Source organism: Syngnathus leptorhynchus, chromosome 5, assembly GCF_054491065.1.
Source record: "Syngnathus leptorhynchus isolate UIUO chromosome 5, UIUO_Slep, whole genome shotgun sequence".
NCBI lineage: Eukaryota > Metazoa > Chordata > Actinopteri > Syngnathiformes > Syngnathidae > Syngnathus > Syngnathus leptorhynchus.
Window position 1 is genome coordinate 18,040,033 of NC_141199.1, and position 17,783 is coordinate 18,057,815.

A 17,783-nucleotide genomic window follows, 5' to 3' on the forward strand; every position below is an offset into this window, starting at 1 on the left:
GCGTGCCTGCGTGCCTGCGTGCCTGCGTGCGTGCGTGTGTGCGATGAAGCGCGCAGGCTGGTAGGAGTGGGGGGAGGGTCACTCCTGTTTAATAATATTGACACACAAGAGGAGGCTGCCTGCATGAATATTACATATTAGCCGTAATTCGGAGGAATGTTCTCTTCACTGCAGCGCCACGCATGTGAGTGTTTGTGCAAAGAGGTCCAAAGGTGTCAGTCAGGTCCAAAGAGTGTGTGGGACACACCTCACAGCTAAGAAAGACCTGCCTGATTCTTATTTGAGCTTCAATGCGCAACAACGAGGGGGAGGGGCTTGAGGTCAGGGTGGAGTTAACATTTGGGCTTGATGCTCTCCAAAATGACCAGCAGAGGAGAGGCCATTGTAGCGGGAGGGACAGCGTCTCAAAGTAGCGCAGAGAGCACGTTACACGCAACAGCTGGGGAAAAAATGCCCATGTTCACGCTTGGGAAGTCCAAATCCTCTCGTGACACAAGACACACTCGAGCGGCACACATCGTTTGGGCGCGATGACACAAAGTTCACGCTCATCCCGCCTTCACTTGCGCTCAAGTCAGCACAAAAATCGATTTAGCATTCAAACAAGCCAAGCCAAGCCATGCATGCATGCATGTCGCAAGAGGCGTTAAAAATAAAAAGTGCCACATTTGACGGCAACCAGAAAATATGGCGGCTGCGCCCACGCGTCAATTAAGTGCTGAGCGCGTCTGCAGCTGCACAAACGTCAAAATGTCAAAGACGTCCAACAAACCTTGAAAGCGTCCACATTTCATTGATTGACTTTATTATGATTATATCTACCGATGACTTTATTTTTGCAGTGCATTCGGTGTAAGTACGGTTCAAGTCGTCACATTTTAGGCAATCGGGCGAAGCTAACACATTAGCCAAAAAAAAGAACTTGCAGTCATCAATCGAGTGGAAACTCGCTCTTAGGTTAGCCTTTAGCCACAACTGGTTGAATCCATCTAGGACAGCAACAAAAAAGAAAACAAAACACAATCTGATCCGGATCATCTCAAATTTCGTTGTCCACCATTGGATGACAAAAGGGGACGTTTTGCACCCACTTGATCAGATCTTAGTGCTACGCTATGCTAAACTACATTAGCAGCAAAGGAGGAAGGGGAAAGGGGGGTGGGGCAGACAAACATGACAAAATAAAACCAGGAAGAAAGAAGATTTTAAAGTCGAGTGACATTTATACCGACGCCCATCTTGACCTTCACTCTGCGTGCGCGCGCGCGTGTTTGCGTAGCAGTGTGTACACACTCGGCTGGGCTTGATGGGAGTGAGAGAAACTTGTATTAGAATCCAGGCCTGATCTCATCATGGAAACGCGTGTTGAGGCTACGATTGTTCTTTAAGTGAGCCATCACATAATGACTGTCAATATTGTGAGTAATCCACCAGCGGCGGCGTTTGATGTTTCAATCCCAGAGCGTGAACGCCATCGGCGGCAGGCAGGAGAGCCAAGGAGAGGCTCTGCTGGGAGCCTCTACTGGGAGCCGCCGCGACATGAGAGCAAGTGTTTGCTAACAAGCTAGAACGCGTTGGTTAGCGTCCATCCGCAACACTGCAACTGGCCTTTGGGCTGGCCCCACAAATGGATCTGGATTGAAGCAAAAACACACGCGGGAGGCCAGGTGGTTCAACTTTGGGCTCATCACTCGAGCACCGGATCAAGACTGGCGTTTCTCATTTTGGAGAATACCACAACACTGCACGGTGATGCTTTGATTGACAGCCTCCGTACGTTTCCATTAGCACCTCGCCGTGATGTCGTGTGCGCTTGACATAGTGTTTAATTAACTGAAGATCAGAACAATGGTGGGGGAGGGAGGGAGGGAGGGGAGGGGGGCACAACAAAAGCATTTTTTCAACACCTGCTTTTCCTTTTTGAACGTTTTGCTAGCATTTTTAAACATAAAAGTGACACGGTTGTTTTTTCATTCTTGAATCTTTACTTTGCAGCACGACTACCACAAATCAACAAGAGGTGACGACGGAGAGAAACCGTGTGACCGACCAAATTTCTCAATGTGCTAAGTTGACATTGTGTCCCAATGTCCAATCTGGATCAAACGACTAATCAAATGAATGATGATTTTAGACACAGATGTCTGAAGCGTGCGTGCGTGGATGTGTAGACGTGATAGAACGTTCGTTCAATCTGGAGCAGATCTTGATCCACCGCAAACTAGGCACACGAAGCTTTGTTGACGTTGCGACATTTGCTCAAATACATCAAGATGGTGCGTAGGTCTCTTCTTCAACTTTCCACGCTTGCAAGCCAGGGTCCAGGACCGGGGTCCAGGACCGGGGTCCAGGACCGGGGTCCAGGACCGGGGTCCAGGACCGGGGTCCAGGACCGGGGTCCAGGACCGGGGTCCAGGCCTGTCCCTTTAACTCAGCTGGGTTGTTGTCATCATTATCTGCTTAGCGCACCTCTTAATATTCATTAATTTGTTCACTGACGTCCGGGTGACGCCGCCTGTAATTTCATTAAGGGTCCATTTTCGCTCCGCTTGGCCGCGGATGTGGAGGAGAAGCGCAAGGAAGCGGGACCAGAGGGGAGGATGGGGCAGAAGCCCGCCACAGACTTTTGCCACATTTGCAACATTTCCTTGACTTGAACCTATTTGAAGGTGGACACTTCACGGCGGGATTTCTTATCAGTCAATCTGATACAAAGATCAGAAATACATAGCGCACATTCTTGATCAAATCCTTCCCGACGTTAACCCAATCTACAAACCGCTGACCTTCAGCCCGCAAGAAACAAAACACACTCACACTTTGGATTGTACACCGTGTCCCAAACTGGTTTTCACGCACACACACACACACACACGCTTCATGACAATAATCAAAAGCTGAGGAGAAAAAAAGCAGCTCAAATATGACCCTCCATACAAAGAAGGCCTTTATGTTAAAGAGGAATGTACCAAAAACGTGGGCGGGCGCGAGTCAACATTTTGTGCATTGTGTGCCTTTGTGTGTGTGTGTTTAGTCAAAATACTTCCAACATCGCATGAGCTCACAAGGTGTCAATGTCCAAAGAAGAAAGCAGCCAACCAATGCAGGCAGGGTTCACACAAAAGAAGCGCACACACACACACGCCTTACATAGATTTGGGACAGACAAATTATAAGGAAGCTCTGTAGCTTCACTTTAGCATCTGGCTTATTATTTGTTTATTTATTTACATTATGATCATTTATATTATTTTTTATGATATATATATATATATATGCGTGTGTGCATATGTAATGAGCAGTCAGTGCAAAGATTTACAGTGTAGAGGCCTCCCACTCTAATTCATTCACCGTGGACGTTTTTGTTTTGTTTTTTCAAAGACGGAAGCAGATGAGAGGGTGGCTGCCGATGTGATGTGGAGGTGTGGGGGGTGGGGATGGCTCCATCTGTGCATTTCCATGGAAAGCATGGGAGGCGGGACTTAGAGGCGGGCCAAATTTTATCCCGTTAACGACATGGGGGATGCACAACAGCGTGATCAAACAAATCCGCCATTTGTGCCATTGGAGAAAAGGGAAATTTCCTCTCATCGAAGCCGTGTTAGCATACGACTTAGTCGAGACCTCAAACTGGCTCCTGAGCTGATGGAACGGGGGGGGGGGGGGGGGGGACCAATAAGAAAAGAAAGTCTTGCATCTACTGTAAAGCTTTGTTACTGCTAGTTAGCATGCTAGCTTGCAGAACCTGAAACTAACATGTTACCCGACACCGGAGGCTGCATCCCGGAGACAAATGCCCAGTTAGTGCGATAGCTAGGGCGTTAGCTTACAAAAGTCGGAACCAGCAGCTTGGCTCCAAAAGTAACCAGAAGATTATTCATTTATTCATTCAGAAAGTCGGCTTATTAGCTTCGAAAAAGTCAGGCGAGCGCATCGGGACGAGACGCCGGGTGCAAAAACAACTGGCTGATCAGACTTAAGAAGAGCTAGCATTGACTAGGCACTTGATCTTCTAAGACCAAGGGTGGCATTTGTACTGCAACTGAGGGATGGACCTCGAAGGCGCAAGGGAATGAGTTTGGGGCTTTTTTCTGTATCCATTCCACTCAAGCCAGATGGTTAGCTCATGACACACACAAACCAAGCCATCCAATTTCCCTCTTTCTGCCACTTTGCTTAATGATTAACATAGCATGCTTTGGATAACATTTAGCTGCCGTCTTATCTGCTAATATGTTACGCTAAGTGTGTGTGCGCAGTTCACACACACACACAAAGCGTGAAATGACTGTTTAATTCAGCGTGAGGAGATGTGGAGGTGTTGAGGATCTAAAAAAAACAAAAACAATTGAAAAACACAATCTGTCAATCATACACACACACACACACACACACACAGGTTGGCAAAAGTTCATCATCCGATTTAAGATGCAGTTCCAAGTTTACAACGTGCATTTGTTACTCTGCGTGTATTGCGTTGAAAGGAAACCCAAAAGTGAAGAAAAGACCCTTTCACAGCAATTTCATCAGGGCCGGACATACGAGCGCAAGCGAAGGCATTCCCGTTTGAGTAAGGCGGGCTGGCTGGCTGGCTGGCTGGCTGGCTGGCTGGCTGGCTGGCTGGCTGGCTGGCTGGCTGGCTGGCTGGCTGGCTGGCTGGCTGGCTGGCGGGCTGGCGGGTTGGCTGGCTGGCGGGTTGGCTGGCGGGCTGGCTGTGACGTTTGCCCCTCCGGGACAAAGAGTGTTTCACTTTGAAACTCAAACTCATGAAAAAACCTTTCATGCTCATTTACAACAAGTCAAGAGACTGAGAAGGCTCACGTCCATTTGTCCAAAGATGGAGCTAACACGCTAGCACTTTAGCGCTCATCGCCGGAGTCCACGTGAGCCTGTGCCTGGCCGCTAATTAGCCAGCCCTCAAACAAGTCAGAATTCAACCAGGCTGCCTTCAAAGAAAAAAGTGACAGTAGAACCTGCCGTGAGTGAGCCCAAAAAAGAAAGCGCTTCCAAAACAATCTTTAGTAGTTCTTGCGCCCTCGTACGACACCATGGAAAACTGGAATCATTTCATCCAATGGAGCGTGTTGTAGCTATGCAGCTAGCTCCTAGCTAGCTAGTACCCAACGTAGCGTAGCATACACAGACTAAAGCTTAGCTGAGCTTGGACAGATGGAACGCTTGATACGCGTCTAAGAATCAGCACAGAAGAAGTGACGATAAGCTTTTTCCCGTCGGGGTTGCCGCCGCGACTCACTCGCGGGATTTGTTTGCCACCGTTTTTGCATCAGATGCCCAGCCGGGCGCGGGACGGCGATTCTTTAGCCAGCTTGGCATCTTCCGCTATTTATTGCAAACGGACAGATAAATAGCTCATTGAGCGTGGAATTACAAATGACAAGTTAGAAATGGCTCGACATTTTGCCATTGCGAGCGATACAGACTGAAGCAACAGATACAAAAGTATGGAGATGATCCAAACTGTTGACGCTGACAGATGTTTTCCTGACGTGGAATGCTAAATGCATTCAGTCAGCTGCGCATTGATGAGGAATTAAAGTGAGGCTCTTCACAGAGATCACTCCCTCCTCATCCTCTCACAAGGAGCTTTGCTGGCTAAAAATCAGATGGAAAGAAGAAGAAGAAGGGGCCCAACGGTCGCTCAGCAGGTGAGGCTTCCATCTGGACACTACTGCTCCAAAAAGAAAAGAAAAACAACTGGGATCGGTCCCCAGAAACATGCGCAGCGCTGCACTCCCGCTTCCCACTTGGGGACGCCGTAAAAGGCGGATTAGGCCGGCGAGGTCGTGGGATCACCGGCGGAGTGGACGATAATCTTGACATAACATCGGGACGGCTGCATGTAACCGGATTAAAACGACAGCTAATGAAATACACCAGAAATGGAGGCTGTGGCCGCTGCGGGGGAGGAGGACCGGCAAAGGGGCTGCCTGCCTGCCTGCCTGCCTGCCTGGCTCGCCGGCCGGCCGGCGGATCCAAAATCAAAACAATACATACGATAACAACAACAATAAAGGAACGCCGCTTCAAGGCGAGCATCTCTCGGCGTTCCCCAATGCAGCAATGCGCCTCCCAAAAGCTATTAAGAAGAGCCAAGTGACGGAGGGAGGAGGGGGGGGGGGGATCATGTTTGGAGATCGGGAGCGCGCACGTCCTCCTCCCTTTTACCCAAAAGCCCGGCTGGCGCGCGGGCACGAGGGCACAGTGGCCACGCTGATTGGCCGAGGCGCGGCTCCGTGAGAGCACGTGACGCTACGATAAATAAACAGCGGAACGCGTCAGAATAAAACATACAATAACTCGAGAACACGGGGGAAAAGAATCGAGCGCTTGACGACAACACCACACGCGCACGACACAAGTTGTGGAGCGTCCACTTGACGCGCACGTCAATGAAGACAATTTTGACAGCTATTCAGAGTCGCTTTGTATCACACGCGCAATTTCAAGCGAACGAGCTTACCTACACAGTGAATGAGTTTGTGCCTCCACGAGTCAAGCTCCTGCCGAAAGCCGCGCCTCTCTAGTGTGCATTGCTGCCGCTTGCACAGGCTCGCCATTTTCTGTCGGCCCCTCCCGTGGGCGCGCACATACTGCTGGGCGCGCGCGCGCGTCCGTCGCTCGCTCGCTCGCTCGCTCGCTCGCTCTTCTGACGTGGGGTGGAGTGAGCTGTGAGTGGACGGGACTGCAGCATCACCCTTTCTATACCCCCCCCACCCCCACCCACCCTCCCCTTTCCCTCTCTCTCTTCACCCGACCAAACCACTTCCACCTTTTCCTCCCAGCATCTCTGCAGCCATTGGTCGTCCTTAGGGATCACCCCCCCCGACTCGCTCGCTCGCTCGCTCGCTCTCTTTTAATGTTGTGTATGCGCACCAAATGTGGCCTGGCCGATATGTGTCAAAGGTGCAGGCGGATTTAAAGCGTTGAGACAAGGCGCGTGCATTGTTAGCGCGTCCGCACCAAATGTAAATCAACATACTTGGGGATGTTGCTGTTGTGCCAGCATTACCTCTTAAACGGTAGGGAGGATGTCACAATCTTGGTTTTATCTGCCTTTTTCACTTTCTACATCAAGACTAGACTGCAAAAATGATGTCATGTGTATGCCGAGCCACTAGTGGGTGGTGACAAGTCCCCACTGCATCGTAAAAGGTGCCTTTGGCATTTTTGTGATCTTTGAAGGGGAAGATAATAATTGATTTATTATTCCCAAAAATGCAGTCCAAAAATAGAACTTTGGTGGCAAAATACAGGCAGCTAGCCAACGTTGGCTTACCTCGCCACCGCCGCCACTCGGCCGCAGCGCTTTGTTCCCTTCCCTTCCCTTCCCTTCCCGCCCGCCCGCCCGCAGTCCTCGCTGGAGTACGATCCGTGGCTGCCGCCGTCACATGCAGAGAACATGCTTTTTTTCCTTCCATTTTTATCACTCTCTGTCAGGGAAGATTTCATACATTGGTGACACTCGTGTGGCCAATTTAGGTATGACTAACTTCTCTTATGAAGGCCCCTTTTGTTAATGGCGTAATGTGCAGCAATAATCACGTTAAACTCAGCGCTTGTTGCTTGCATGCTTTTCGTCACCTCTGGAGGCACATTTTTAGTTTTCCCATCCCGACGTTTGATGCGGATTTATGATTGATGCCGCTTGTCTTTCTTCTCAAGAGGGGCCAAAGATTTGACGCGAAGGATGGCGCCGCACGGGTACCGAGGAGAAACCTTTCCCCATTATGTGAAACGGACTCGTGATCACTAGCCCGCTTTAATGAATCCCAAGGAAGTCATCGTGTGCTTTTTATTTTGGGTCACCTTGAGAAAAAAAAAAAAAATCTTTGTCAGCTTTTTTCGTGAATTGACGAAGGCCGTGGGGCTGTCCGTATGAACGTCCGCGCCATCTTGTCACAAGCTCTGTGCGGCCAAATGGACTTCCATAAAAGTCACCAAAAACGGCGACGGCCCTAATCACCAAATTGAAAGGCAAAACGGCCCCGTGTCATTAAAAGGGGGGAAAGCTCGGCGCCCTTTTGTCATCCTGTCGCACATAAAAAGCTGCCAAGGGCAAACGCTTTAAAGAGGAGAGCACTCCCGCTAATTAAGTCGTTGAACCCGCCGCCCTCCACAAATATGTCGTCCAGCCCAGCCCAGCCCAGCCCAGGCCAGCCCAGCCCAGGCCAGCCCAGCCGTCGCAATCCGGCCAACGGGAGCCCAGCTTGAACGGCCGCTCAGGCGGGAGACCCAATCGGGGAGCGGCGTCTTGGCATCGGACCCGCCGGCTCAGGCTACCGTACTCTGCGGCGGCCGCTCGGAGCCCATTTCCGTAGCCCATCTGTCGGGGCTGCGTTCAGCGATGTATAGACAGGCGAGTTGGCCGCTTCCACAGACAGGTACAACCTTCATTTTTTGTTCTTTTGGCTGGGGGCAGGCGGCGTCCCGATACCGGCAGGATTTCAAGGGGGCGGCGTTACTGTGGCAACATACGCTGGAGGAGACGCTCCTCCTCTGCCTCCTCTGCCTCCTCCTCCTTGTCCACTCTTCAGCTCATCACACGACAGCACCAAACAATGGCACTTGACAAAGAATCAAATAAGGCTGGTCGCAGGAGGCCAAACGGTTTGCGTTCCCTTTCGGCTAAAGCGAGGCGGAAACATTTTGAAAAAGAAGGTGACAACGCAACAGCGAAGCAAAACAAAAGGAAATGTCTCATTTCATTTAGCTAGACACCAACGTAAAGGCCTGAAAATTAGCAGCAGAATAAATAAAAGAAATAAAAGAAAAGAGGCTCATGAATAGAGAAGCGGCGGCGGGCGGTCAAGGCCAAAAAGAGCCTCTCTGCTGGATCACAAGCTAAAACTAAATTGTCTTCATTTATTTGACTCTGTATTCGGATTGTCTAATAATAATTCATCTTCCACGTGTGGACTTTTCTGCTTGGAGTGTTGTTTTTGTCACGTTTCCGTTTGGAACAAGCATAGGAATGTCCGCGTAGCTTCTTGTTAACTCATACAAAACGCCATTCACATGCTAATGTTAGCACGGATTGTCAGTCCGTTTTAGAAGCAACACCCAAATGGAGACCAATACTCACAAGCGTTTGGATTCTTTGGCCGCTAAGCATAAAGACGAACCCTAACCCGCGCAGCAGCGACAGAAGAAGAAGAAGAAGAAGAAGCCGTGCTGTTGTTCTTCGTTTATGTCCCCTTGACTCTATTGTCCTCTAGCGGCTACGGTGAGCACAGCATGAGGACCGGCCCAGTGAATTGGAATGCAGCATTTTATCACCATGCCCAAACTGGCAGTTTTTCTTTATTTTTAATTTGCATTCTATTTCATTACGACTCTATATTGTCATCAAACACAACACTGTAGAGTACTCGTTTCAGCTGTCTTAAAATGGCTTCATGCCATTTCCATTCAAGTCTGAAATGAGCGTTTTGAAAACGCGGAGCGACCATGGAGATGATGAGTTTGCGCCTGTGCGTACACGAGGTTCCTTCGTGTACTCCGGCGCTGAAGAATATCACGGGAAACGGTGAGAAGGCAAGGCCCATTTGAATGCGCGTCACCATAACCCGGCTCAACTTCACCATCATCATCATCACGCTCACGCCACACGCACGACGATGAACAACTGTGTTGGATTTTTTTCCCCCCTCCATCTGCTGAAGCAAGCTTTTTATTTCAAGGAGGCTGGAGGTCGAGCCGAGAGAGAGACAGAGACAGAGTCAGAGAGAGGGAGAGTCATGTCATGTCATGTCAGTCTTGTGTGCTAACAAGAAGACACCAGATCACTCAGTCAGCATGTATGACCAGGCTTTGACGGCAGAAAGAATAGGATAGGTTGAAATGGGCTTGAATGGTGACAGCAGCAGAGGCGCCTTTGCTTGACTTTAGCTGGGACGTCGCTGGGTTACTCAGTTAGGTAGCGAGCTCCACAAGCTAGCGACACCTTGCGTCACTCGGCTAGCCTGACTCCTCCTCTGGAAAGTGGGAGCAGGCGTCCAAGACCCATTGGGTTCCATGGCCAAAAGCGCCACTCCTCACTGTGGGAATGGCGACTTGATGTTTGAGGAGAGCAAAGAGATCTGGACATAGTTTGTTGATTAAAGAGCAAAGCGCACTCTCCTGACAGATGGATACTCCCTTAAATTACTTTGCCATGAGCAAACTGGCTGTGTGTCTGTCTGTCTGTCTGTCTGTCTGTCCGTCCGCTATAAAGCTCCCCCTTCCGTCACACCCCTTTGACCCCCCCTTCCCGATCCGCCCCTTTAAACGCCACTAAATCACATTCCTCCGCCGCTTCTCGGCCTCGTTTGCTAACGAGAAGTGCTCGTCGCTCCGGCGCCCCGCTGGGAATATATTCAAATGCAAAAGGAGAATATTCACACGAGTGGGCTTTCTTCATCACACGCTTGCGCTCATCCAGTGGTGCGTTGATGTGAAGAGCAAACAGCCAAGCTTCAAAGTGATGACGATCTTTGAGGCTCTCGCAACGTAACCTTGGTGAAGGCTTGAAAAAGTGCCAGCACCTGTTCCATTCCTGCCGCGCAGGCCGGAAGCCCACGTTTTGGCGCCCAATTCCGAGGCTCGTGCTTCAGAGTACCTTCTTCAACTTTGAGGCTCATTTTGACAAAAGGAAACTCTCAAATGTTGCAGTCTCAGGACAAACGCCTAGCCGGTGGGTACGCGCCAACGGTGGCAGCAAAGTGCTTTTGTCAGCAGCGCGGGGACGTGGCGCGGCTGATGGGACAGCTCGGAGACCGCCGTGACAGGAGGTGTCACTCTTTTGCCACCTCAAATGTCACACGCAAATAAAAACCAAAGAAAGAAAATACAATTGGTAGCATTTATGAAACAGGCGCGTCTTGATCACGCACAACATGGCCGTCTGCCTGCCTGCCTGCCTGCCTGCCTTTCCATTCCTTTCCTTCCCTTCTCCTTCATTTTGGCGCTTGTGAAATGCAAATTGTCCTGGCCCACCAAAAAGCAGCTGACGAAACCCCAAGTGGACTGCTGCCCAAAAGGAACGAGCATATTTTGGCAAACACTTAAAAAGGTGGTTTTTTTTTGGGAGTGGCCAAATGCGGCGCCCTAACTCTCGTCTCGGAGTTAAGCATTAACGCAGACCTTGGCTAACATTTAACAGAAAGGCGACGTCGCTGACTCAAGTCCAAGCCCGGCCTGGAGATGACAAGCGAGGGCATTTCAGAAGGGATCCGAACGACAATGTCAACGGGAGCTTGAAATTCTTGCACACGTTCATTCCGCTTGCTGAAGCGGCAGATTGTTACACAACTTTGGGATCAAAAGAACCACCAGCTTTTTGTCCACATTTCCATTTGGAGCCCCCTCAGCCTTTTCTTATGACACTTGCCAGGCGTGTGAAGAGTTCCAAGCGAGTCGACGGGCCTGCTGGGATTTGTGTGCAGTGCAGTGCAGTGCAGTGCAGTGCAGTACGTGTGTGTTGGGTTAGGGAGGAGGGAGGAGTGCGCCCAAGTGCGTGTGTATTAAACAGCAGATAGACTCGTCTATTGTCAGCGATATGATTATCTGTGTTTGCGATCACACGCTTCATTGGCTGGATTGGATCAGAGCCCCGAGCGCACGACACGCCACGACACGCCACGCCACGACACTGGTGCGGCTCCACTTGGCGTTTGAGTGTTTGCGTTGCGCAACTCGCAGAAGATCACAAAAGCCCTTGAAAAAGCAGCAGAGAAGCAAGCCACTTGGCAGCATCCCAACAAAAGACAAATCCAAATGTGTAAAAATAGAGAAATAAAGACATCACATGCAATTATCTTATGGCTATTTTAGCAACTATAAGAAAAGAAAAACTAAGTATCATATGGTATTATTTTGGCCTCAAAAAATATCTTTGGATTTGTAAAAGAATGGTGGGTGGCAGTAAAAAAGCAGCCCAGCCACATTGGAGCAAAGTGTTTTATTTTCTATATGCAGCATATGGAGGATTTTCAAGTGGGATCACACTACCTGCCAGGTGGAGTGTTGGGTTGGTTTTTTTTCGGCACCCACTCGGGTGTCTTTTCCTCCCTCAAGCGCCACCCCCGTCAGCCAGTGTCACTTAAATAGCTTTAAGGTGTGTTTGGGTTGGACTTTAACCTCCTCCTGCTGCGTTTCCCCGGCAACCGTGCCTTTAATTTGTATCATCTTTGCAGCCTGTTGCCATGGCGAGCTGTTTAAATATCATCTTATTGCTACGATTCCTTCAATGGATGGCTCGGTTTGTGTTCAAGGGATCAAAAGAACTTTTTGGGAGAAGCGCTTTAGGTGCTTTTCTTTTGTCGGGAAGTCCAAATTTTGTTTGGATTCCTGTCTATTTGTGTCTGCCAGTTACAAAAGCCATGCTCCCCGAGTCCCAAATGTCTTTTCCTTCTTTTTCATCCTTCATTTTGTTAATCCGTCTCCACGGGGAGGACGCGCCTATTTTTAGGCTTCTTGTGTAAAAATGAGGAAGCCTTTTGTGTGTCATCTTATGAGGGAAGGAAGCTTCCCAAACGATTCCTTGCCGTTTGGAGAGGACAAAAGCGTGCACACGCTGCTGATAAGATGCCATCCAAATGAAACATGTAACTAGCGCACACACACACGTATATAAGGGAGTGCATGTGTGTCTAATTGCTTTGCGCCTCACCGTGCACTGCAGGATATAAGAGAGTTTGTGCGCGTCAATGTCAGTCTGAACCTACATTTAAAGTGGGAGGAAATATTACTGCACTTCTATACCAGTGTGTATATTGGAGTTTTTATATAGCTATACATCAGACTCTATATCATTGGTTTTATAAATACACACACAATATATATATCCATATACTATGTATATATTTGTCAATCTATTTTATAATATTTGATATCTTCATAGAGTCCCATTTCCAATTTGCACTTAAAACAGTGTCTCTTGTCCCATAGGGCTGCTTTCATTTTAATCTCTCTCACACACGCACACGCACACGCACACGCACGCTGCAGAGGTGCAGAGGTGCATGTGTAAATAGTGCGCAGGAAGATGAGATGGGACGGGACGGAAGCACAATGAGCCTCGTTTGCATATCCAACCAACATTTAGAAGATGCCTCACTTTGAAGCTCGCATCTTCAAGCTTATAGAAAGTTGGCTTCGAGGCTGGCTGGCTGACCACGGCGATTGCTTCCAATCGTATATGAACTTTTGAAAATAACGAGTGTGGATGAAACCTTGGTGGTGGTGGTGGTGGTGGGATACTTGTTTTTCAAAACACAAGAGAACGCGTCGATCAATATCAACTAAAACGTGAAGCTTTTTCCTTGCTTGAGGTAATCCACTTCAGTGTCGCCATAACAGTGGAAATTGTCTCCCCCTTGAGGCAGTTAGAGGCTACTGCAACTACTTTTTGAAACGTAACTGACAAAACAGAAGGATGTACAGAACAGCTTATTTTATTTGTATTTAAATGTTATTGCCTAAAGTCAAACATGACATTAGAAATGCAAATCTTGACAAATTGTTGTTGTTATTGTTCTTCCATTTTTGTATTTCTAACAAATGTATTCAAGCATTGATGGTTGCCGATTGGCTGCAAGTAGTCACGTGGTACCCTTGACCAATTTGGTCATTTATTCACTCTTTATGATGAAAAAAATGGTATAAAACACTTTTGATCACCAATTAATAAAACGTTTCAAAATATGAATGAAATATTTCAGCGTGTATCAAAAATGAAATATTTGAAATTGACATGAACTATATTTTGTGGCTAACATTTGGTGAGATTTGAAAATCTTCTCTCAAAGCTTGAAATCAAATTTCGGAATAAATCGAGAAAGCATCTGAACTTCAATGGATTTTTTTTCTCCCTTATTTCCAAGGACATCGCTGCCTATGCCTTTCTGTGACACCTCTCTCTCTCTCTCTTTGGTTTCTGAAAAGTACTTGGCCAATTTTGGCTTTCCCATTGAAGCCAACGTTTGTGAGTAGTGTATGATTGTTCACGTACTTATGACACACGCAGGTTCAGAGCCACCCGTTGGAGGAGAAGTCCCGTCGGAGTCCTTGCGTCTCTTCCTGCCGGAGAGGGCCCAGAGGCGAGCGACAGACGCCGCCGCGGAAGCCGAACCACTCCATGGCCTGCTTGAGGGCGGGCACGCCCAGCTTCCTGGTTACCTAGCGACGCACGCGGGAGGGAGGGAGGGAGGGAGCAAGTCAGCCCGGCTCTTACGTTTCCAGCCCAGGAAACAAAGTCAAATCAAGTCAAGACTTGAGGAGTTAGGCAACAATGGACATTTCTTGCGCGACGGTGCGTCCTTACAGCAGCGTTGGGTTCGATAAGTCGCGCCTGCAGCTCTCGGGCTTCTTCCCAGCGGCCCGACCGGCACAAACGCTCCAGGTCACAAAGCGGCTGGCCCAGAACGTTAGCCAGCGCGCAGACTCCGCCCACCGCACCTGAAACACAACACCTGTTAGCACAAAGCGCTACTCCTAGCCGCTACCTTAGCATTTGGCAACTCACCCACACAGTAGGCGGCCATGAGGAAGCCGGCCGAGCCCGCCAGAACCTGGAAACCCTGAGCTTTGGTTTTGTGCACTATTAGGCCCATCCGGGTGATCTGCGCAGGAAACACACAGGAGATAATAGCCCACACGTCTGGAGAGAATCTGCCTCCCCCAATTTGTGCCCCAACTCGGACGACGGAGGGAACGTGCCACGGTATAAATACGTAAAGGTGTCGGCCAACCGCTTCCAATGGATGTCTGCGATCACGTGACTCCGTTCCCCAGAGGTGGAAATCAACATGAAAGGTGGCTGGCTGGCTGGCTGGCTGGCCCGCTGGCCGGCCCGCTGGCTGGCCCGCTGGCTGGCCCGCTGGCCGGCCCGCTGGCTGGCCGGCCCGCTGGCTGGCTGCTGAATGAGCTGCCTGGATTTCTTTTGTCTTCAGCCCAATAGAAGCGAAGCTATTCAAGGACTCCGCAGGGAATAGGCTCCGCCTACCGAGTGTGTATTTATAGCTTCGCGGCTGTCAATCGGGCGTCACAGCTCCTCCTTTGGTTTTATACGTTGCCGACTGACAAATTGGCTAGCTGACCCACCGAGCGAGCGAGCGGCCGACGGACTCCCAAAGAGACACGTAAAAGAAGCCAGCCTCTCGCCAGCATCCACAGTCGGTAAAAAGTTATTTGAGTGGCCACATTTGTCATCAGACTTTTTGACAGTGGGAAGATTTGTTCCGGCAATCTGTCTGGCGACCTTTCACCTTTTGCTTCGCCCGTTCCCGCCTACGAACGAGACGGCGGCGACGGCGTGGGCGAGGGGCCGCGGGGTCGAGCGCCGCCGTCGTCTTCCTCCCAAATGGCAAATCCAGTCAGACGCCACCCACGCAGCCCGAGCGCGGTTTTATTGTTGCCCCCGCGGCCTTAAGCTGACCTCCCGAGTGAGCGCATGCTGCATTCCCATTTTCAACTTTTTACTTCTGATTAGGAAACCTTCTTTGTCATTCTCTTTCGGTTGTTGGTGTTTTTTGAAGGTATGAGTTTCGAATTTTCCTTCAAGAGGCGATTCCCTCGCTCAGTGACTTTGTCCCGCCCGCTTGGTCCCAGTGGTCGCAGTGGGCCGGTTAAGGAAAGCCCACCCTCTTTTACTCCCAAACAAACAAAAAGCGCTCCTCACGTCTCCGCCGCTGTCCTTGAGTCCCACAATGTTGGGATGCTGGGAAAGATGTACGATGGCGTCCAGCGGCAGCTCCAGGCCCGTGTTGGCCGGGACGCTGTACAGGATCACCGGGACCGCACTGCCATCTGCAACCTAAAGGGGGAGCCAAAGCGACATCAATGGGGGGCAAGAAAAAGAAAGAAAGAAAGAAAGAAAGAAAAAAAAAAAAAGTTTTAGTCTTTGACCTTGGTAAAGTGCTGGACCAGGGCCTGAGCGTCCATCTTGCCTTTGTAGAAGCACGGCGTGACCACCAGGACGGCGTCGGCGCCGGCGTCCGACATCTTAGCCGTTAGCTCCAGCGTGGCTCTCGTGGCTGAACGACGACAACGTGAGAACATAAATGACCTTCTGGCACTCGCCAAATCACCGTACCCGTTCGAAAGTAAGAACGGGAAAGTACGGGAGGGAAATATTTGCACTTGGACACTTCCAGCTTCACGCACGCACACACACACACACACACACACACACACACACACACACACTGTAGCTCACATTCACAGCCAGAGCCAGCGATGAGCAGCTTGTCGGCGGGCACGGAGCGTCGAACCCTCTTCACCACCTCCACGCGCTCCTCCTCCGACAGGTAAGGATACTCACCGTTGGAGCCCTGCACCACCAGACCTGCGGACGAAATAGAAATGGTTTCAAAGCAAAGAAATATAGCACTCAAGTGTTTTTGTCTCATTTGTGTGATAGTGGCTTGGAAATAAATGAAGAATGCAGTACAGTACATTGAAAAGTGAAGGAACATTTCACCTAAATTGCTTTCTGAAATTTCTATTTATTTATGATCTCTTATGTGTTGAAAATGTGAAAATAAATCAAGATATAAATCCATCCAAGCCAATGTGGACTGAGTGACTTTTTGGTGCTGACGCTTCAGCCAGCTGCTCTGACCTTTAAATGGAATCGTGGCGTACTTGCGCAGGTTGTGCTCCAACTTGTCGTAGTCGACGTCCTCCTGCACGGTGAAGGGGGTCGCGATGGGGGGGTACACGCCGCTCAGGTCGAGGCGGACGCCGGCCGAACTCAGGCCGCGAAGCCCGCTCGGCCTGGAGCCCCGACCGAGGCCGAAGCCGAGGCCGAAGCCGAAGCCGAGGGCGGAGCGTGCACTTGTTGTCCACAGCCGGCTGAACGACATCATCGGGGCCCCGGAAATCAACATGCTGCCGCTACCGCTACCGCCGCCGCCGCCGCACTTGTGCTTCTTTTCGCTGATGTATTTGGACTGTTAATGTCTGAGCCTCCTGGTTAAATATTGACGAAGTTCGACTCGTTCGGTGGGTCAAATGTTGACCGAACTTGTTCACTGTTTTTCTTTTTTTTTTCCTTTCCACGTAGGTTGAGAAGATACGTGACGCACTAGCGCCCCCACGGGGGCGATTGGTGAAGTAGGTTAGCCACGTATGAAAAGAAATGCAACTCAAGTGAAGAATGAATTGAAATGCATGTGCAAGTGTGTTTGACAAAGACAAAAGGAAAAAGCAGTTACTGTGCTAGCTATCACCTTCTCAACACTTGAACACATAAGTGAAGTTCAAGCGAATGGCCACGACAAGGCGCCAGAGCGCCGCAAACGCCTTGATGTCCTCAATCCATCCCACACAAACGTCTTTTTGCTGGAGTGAGCTCAGGAGGCTTTGGCTGCTGTCAAATTGACTTTTGTCACTTCAATCGTCGCGACTATCACTACTCACTTTACATTCAATAAAGTTGCGTTTTGACTTTATTTCTAGAGAACTTTAAAACAACGGCCGCTGCATACTAAGTTGATTCATTTGTTACGTACCTTGAAAAAGTGATTTTGCTCCGTGCTTTTAACAATTTTTTTTTGTCATTCCTAAATCTTATTTTGTGATATGCAAAAATGCAGCGGTGCAATTGGTATGCTTTACACGGAGCAAAATGAAGTCATACAACAAACGCGCGTTATTGTTGTTTTGTTTCCTGCAGTTGCTCTTCTGAAATCATTTCTAATTGAATTTTTAAAAAAAAAGAAAAATCTTAAAAATGCAATGCTACGTGAACAGGGGGAGCTGAGCTGAGCTGAGCTGCTTGC

The 17,783-nt window shown here is 49.5% G+C and overlaps 2 protein-coding genes across 2 annotated transcripts in view; both read right to left on the bottom strand.

Annotated features, from left to right (window-relative positions):
* Nucleotides 1-6,674, bottom strand: part of LOC147057521 (ligand-dependent corepressor-like) — a 28,057-nt gene extending 21,383 nt beyond the window's left edge. The window contains exon 1 of the mRNA XM_085912245.1: nucleotides 6,482-6,674. Within this exon, the coding sequence (XP_085768371.1) occupies nucleotides 6,482-6,578 (97 nt within the window). The 5' untranslated portion in view covers nucleotides 6,579-6,674. The remainder of the gene's footprint in view (nucleotides 1-6,481) is intronic.
* Nucleotides 6,675-13,438: 6,764 nt separating this feature from the next.
* Nucleotides 13,439-17,624, bottom strand: hoga1 (4-hydroxy-2-oxoglutarate aldolase 1). The gene is made up of 7 exons (XM_085911616.1): nucleotides 16,622-17,624; nucleotides 16,217-16,345; nucleotides 15,907-16,034; nucleotides 15,680-15,814; nucleotides 14,525-14,621; nucleotides 14,324-14,457; nucleotides 13,439-14,178 (listed from the first exon to the last, which is right to left on the bottom strand). Exons 1-7 carry the CDS (start codon nucleotides 16,887-16,889, stop codon nucleotides 14,029-14,031), a joined length of 1,041 nt encoding a protein of 346 aa, XP_085767742.1. The 5' UTR covers nucleotides 16,890-17,624; the 3' UTR covers nucleotides 13,439-14,028.
* Between the last annotated feature and the right edge of the window lie 159 nt (nucleotides 17,625-17,783).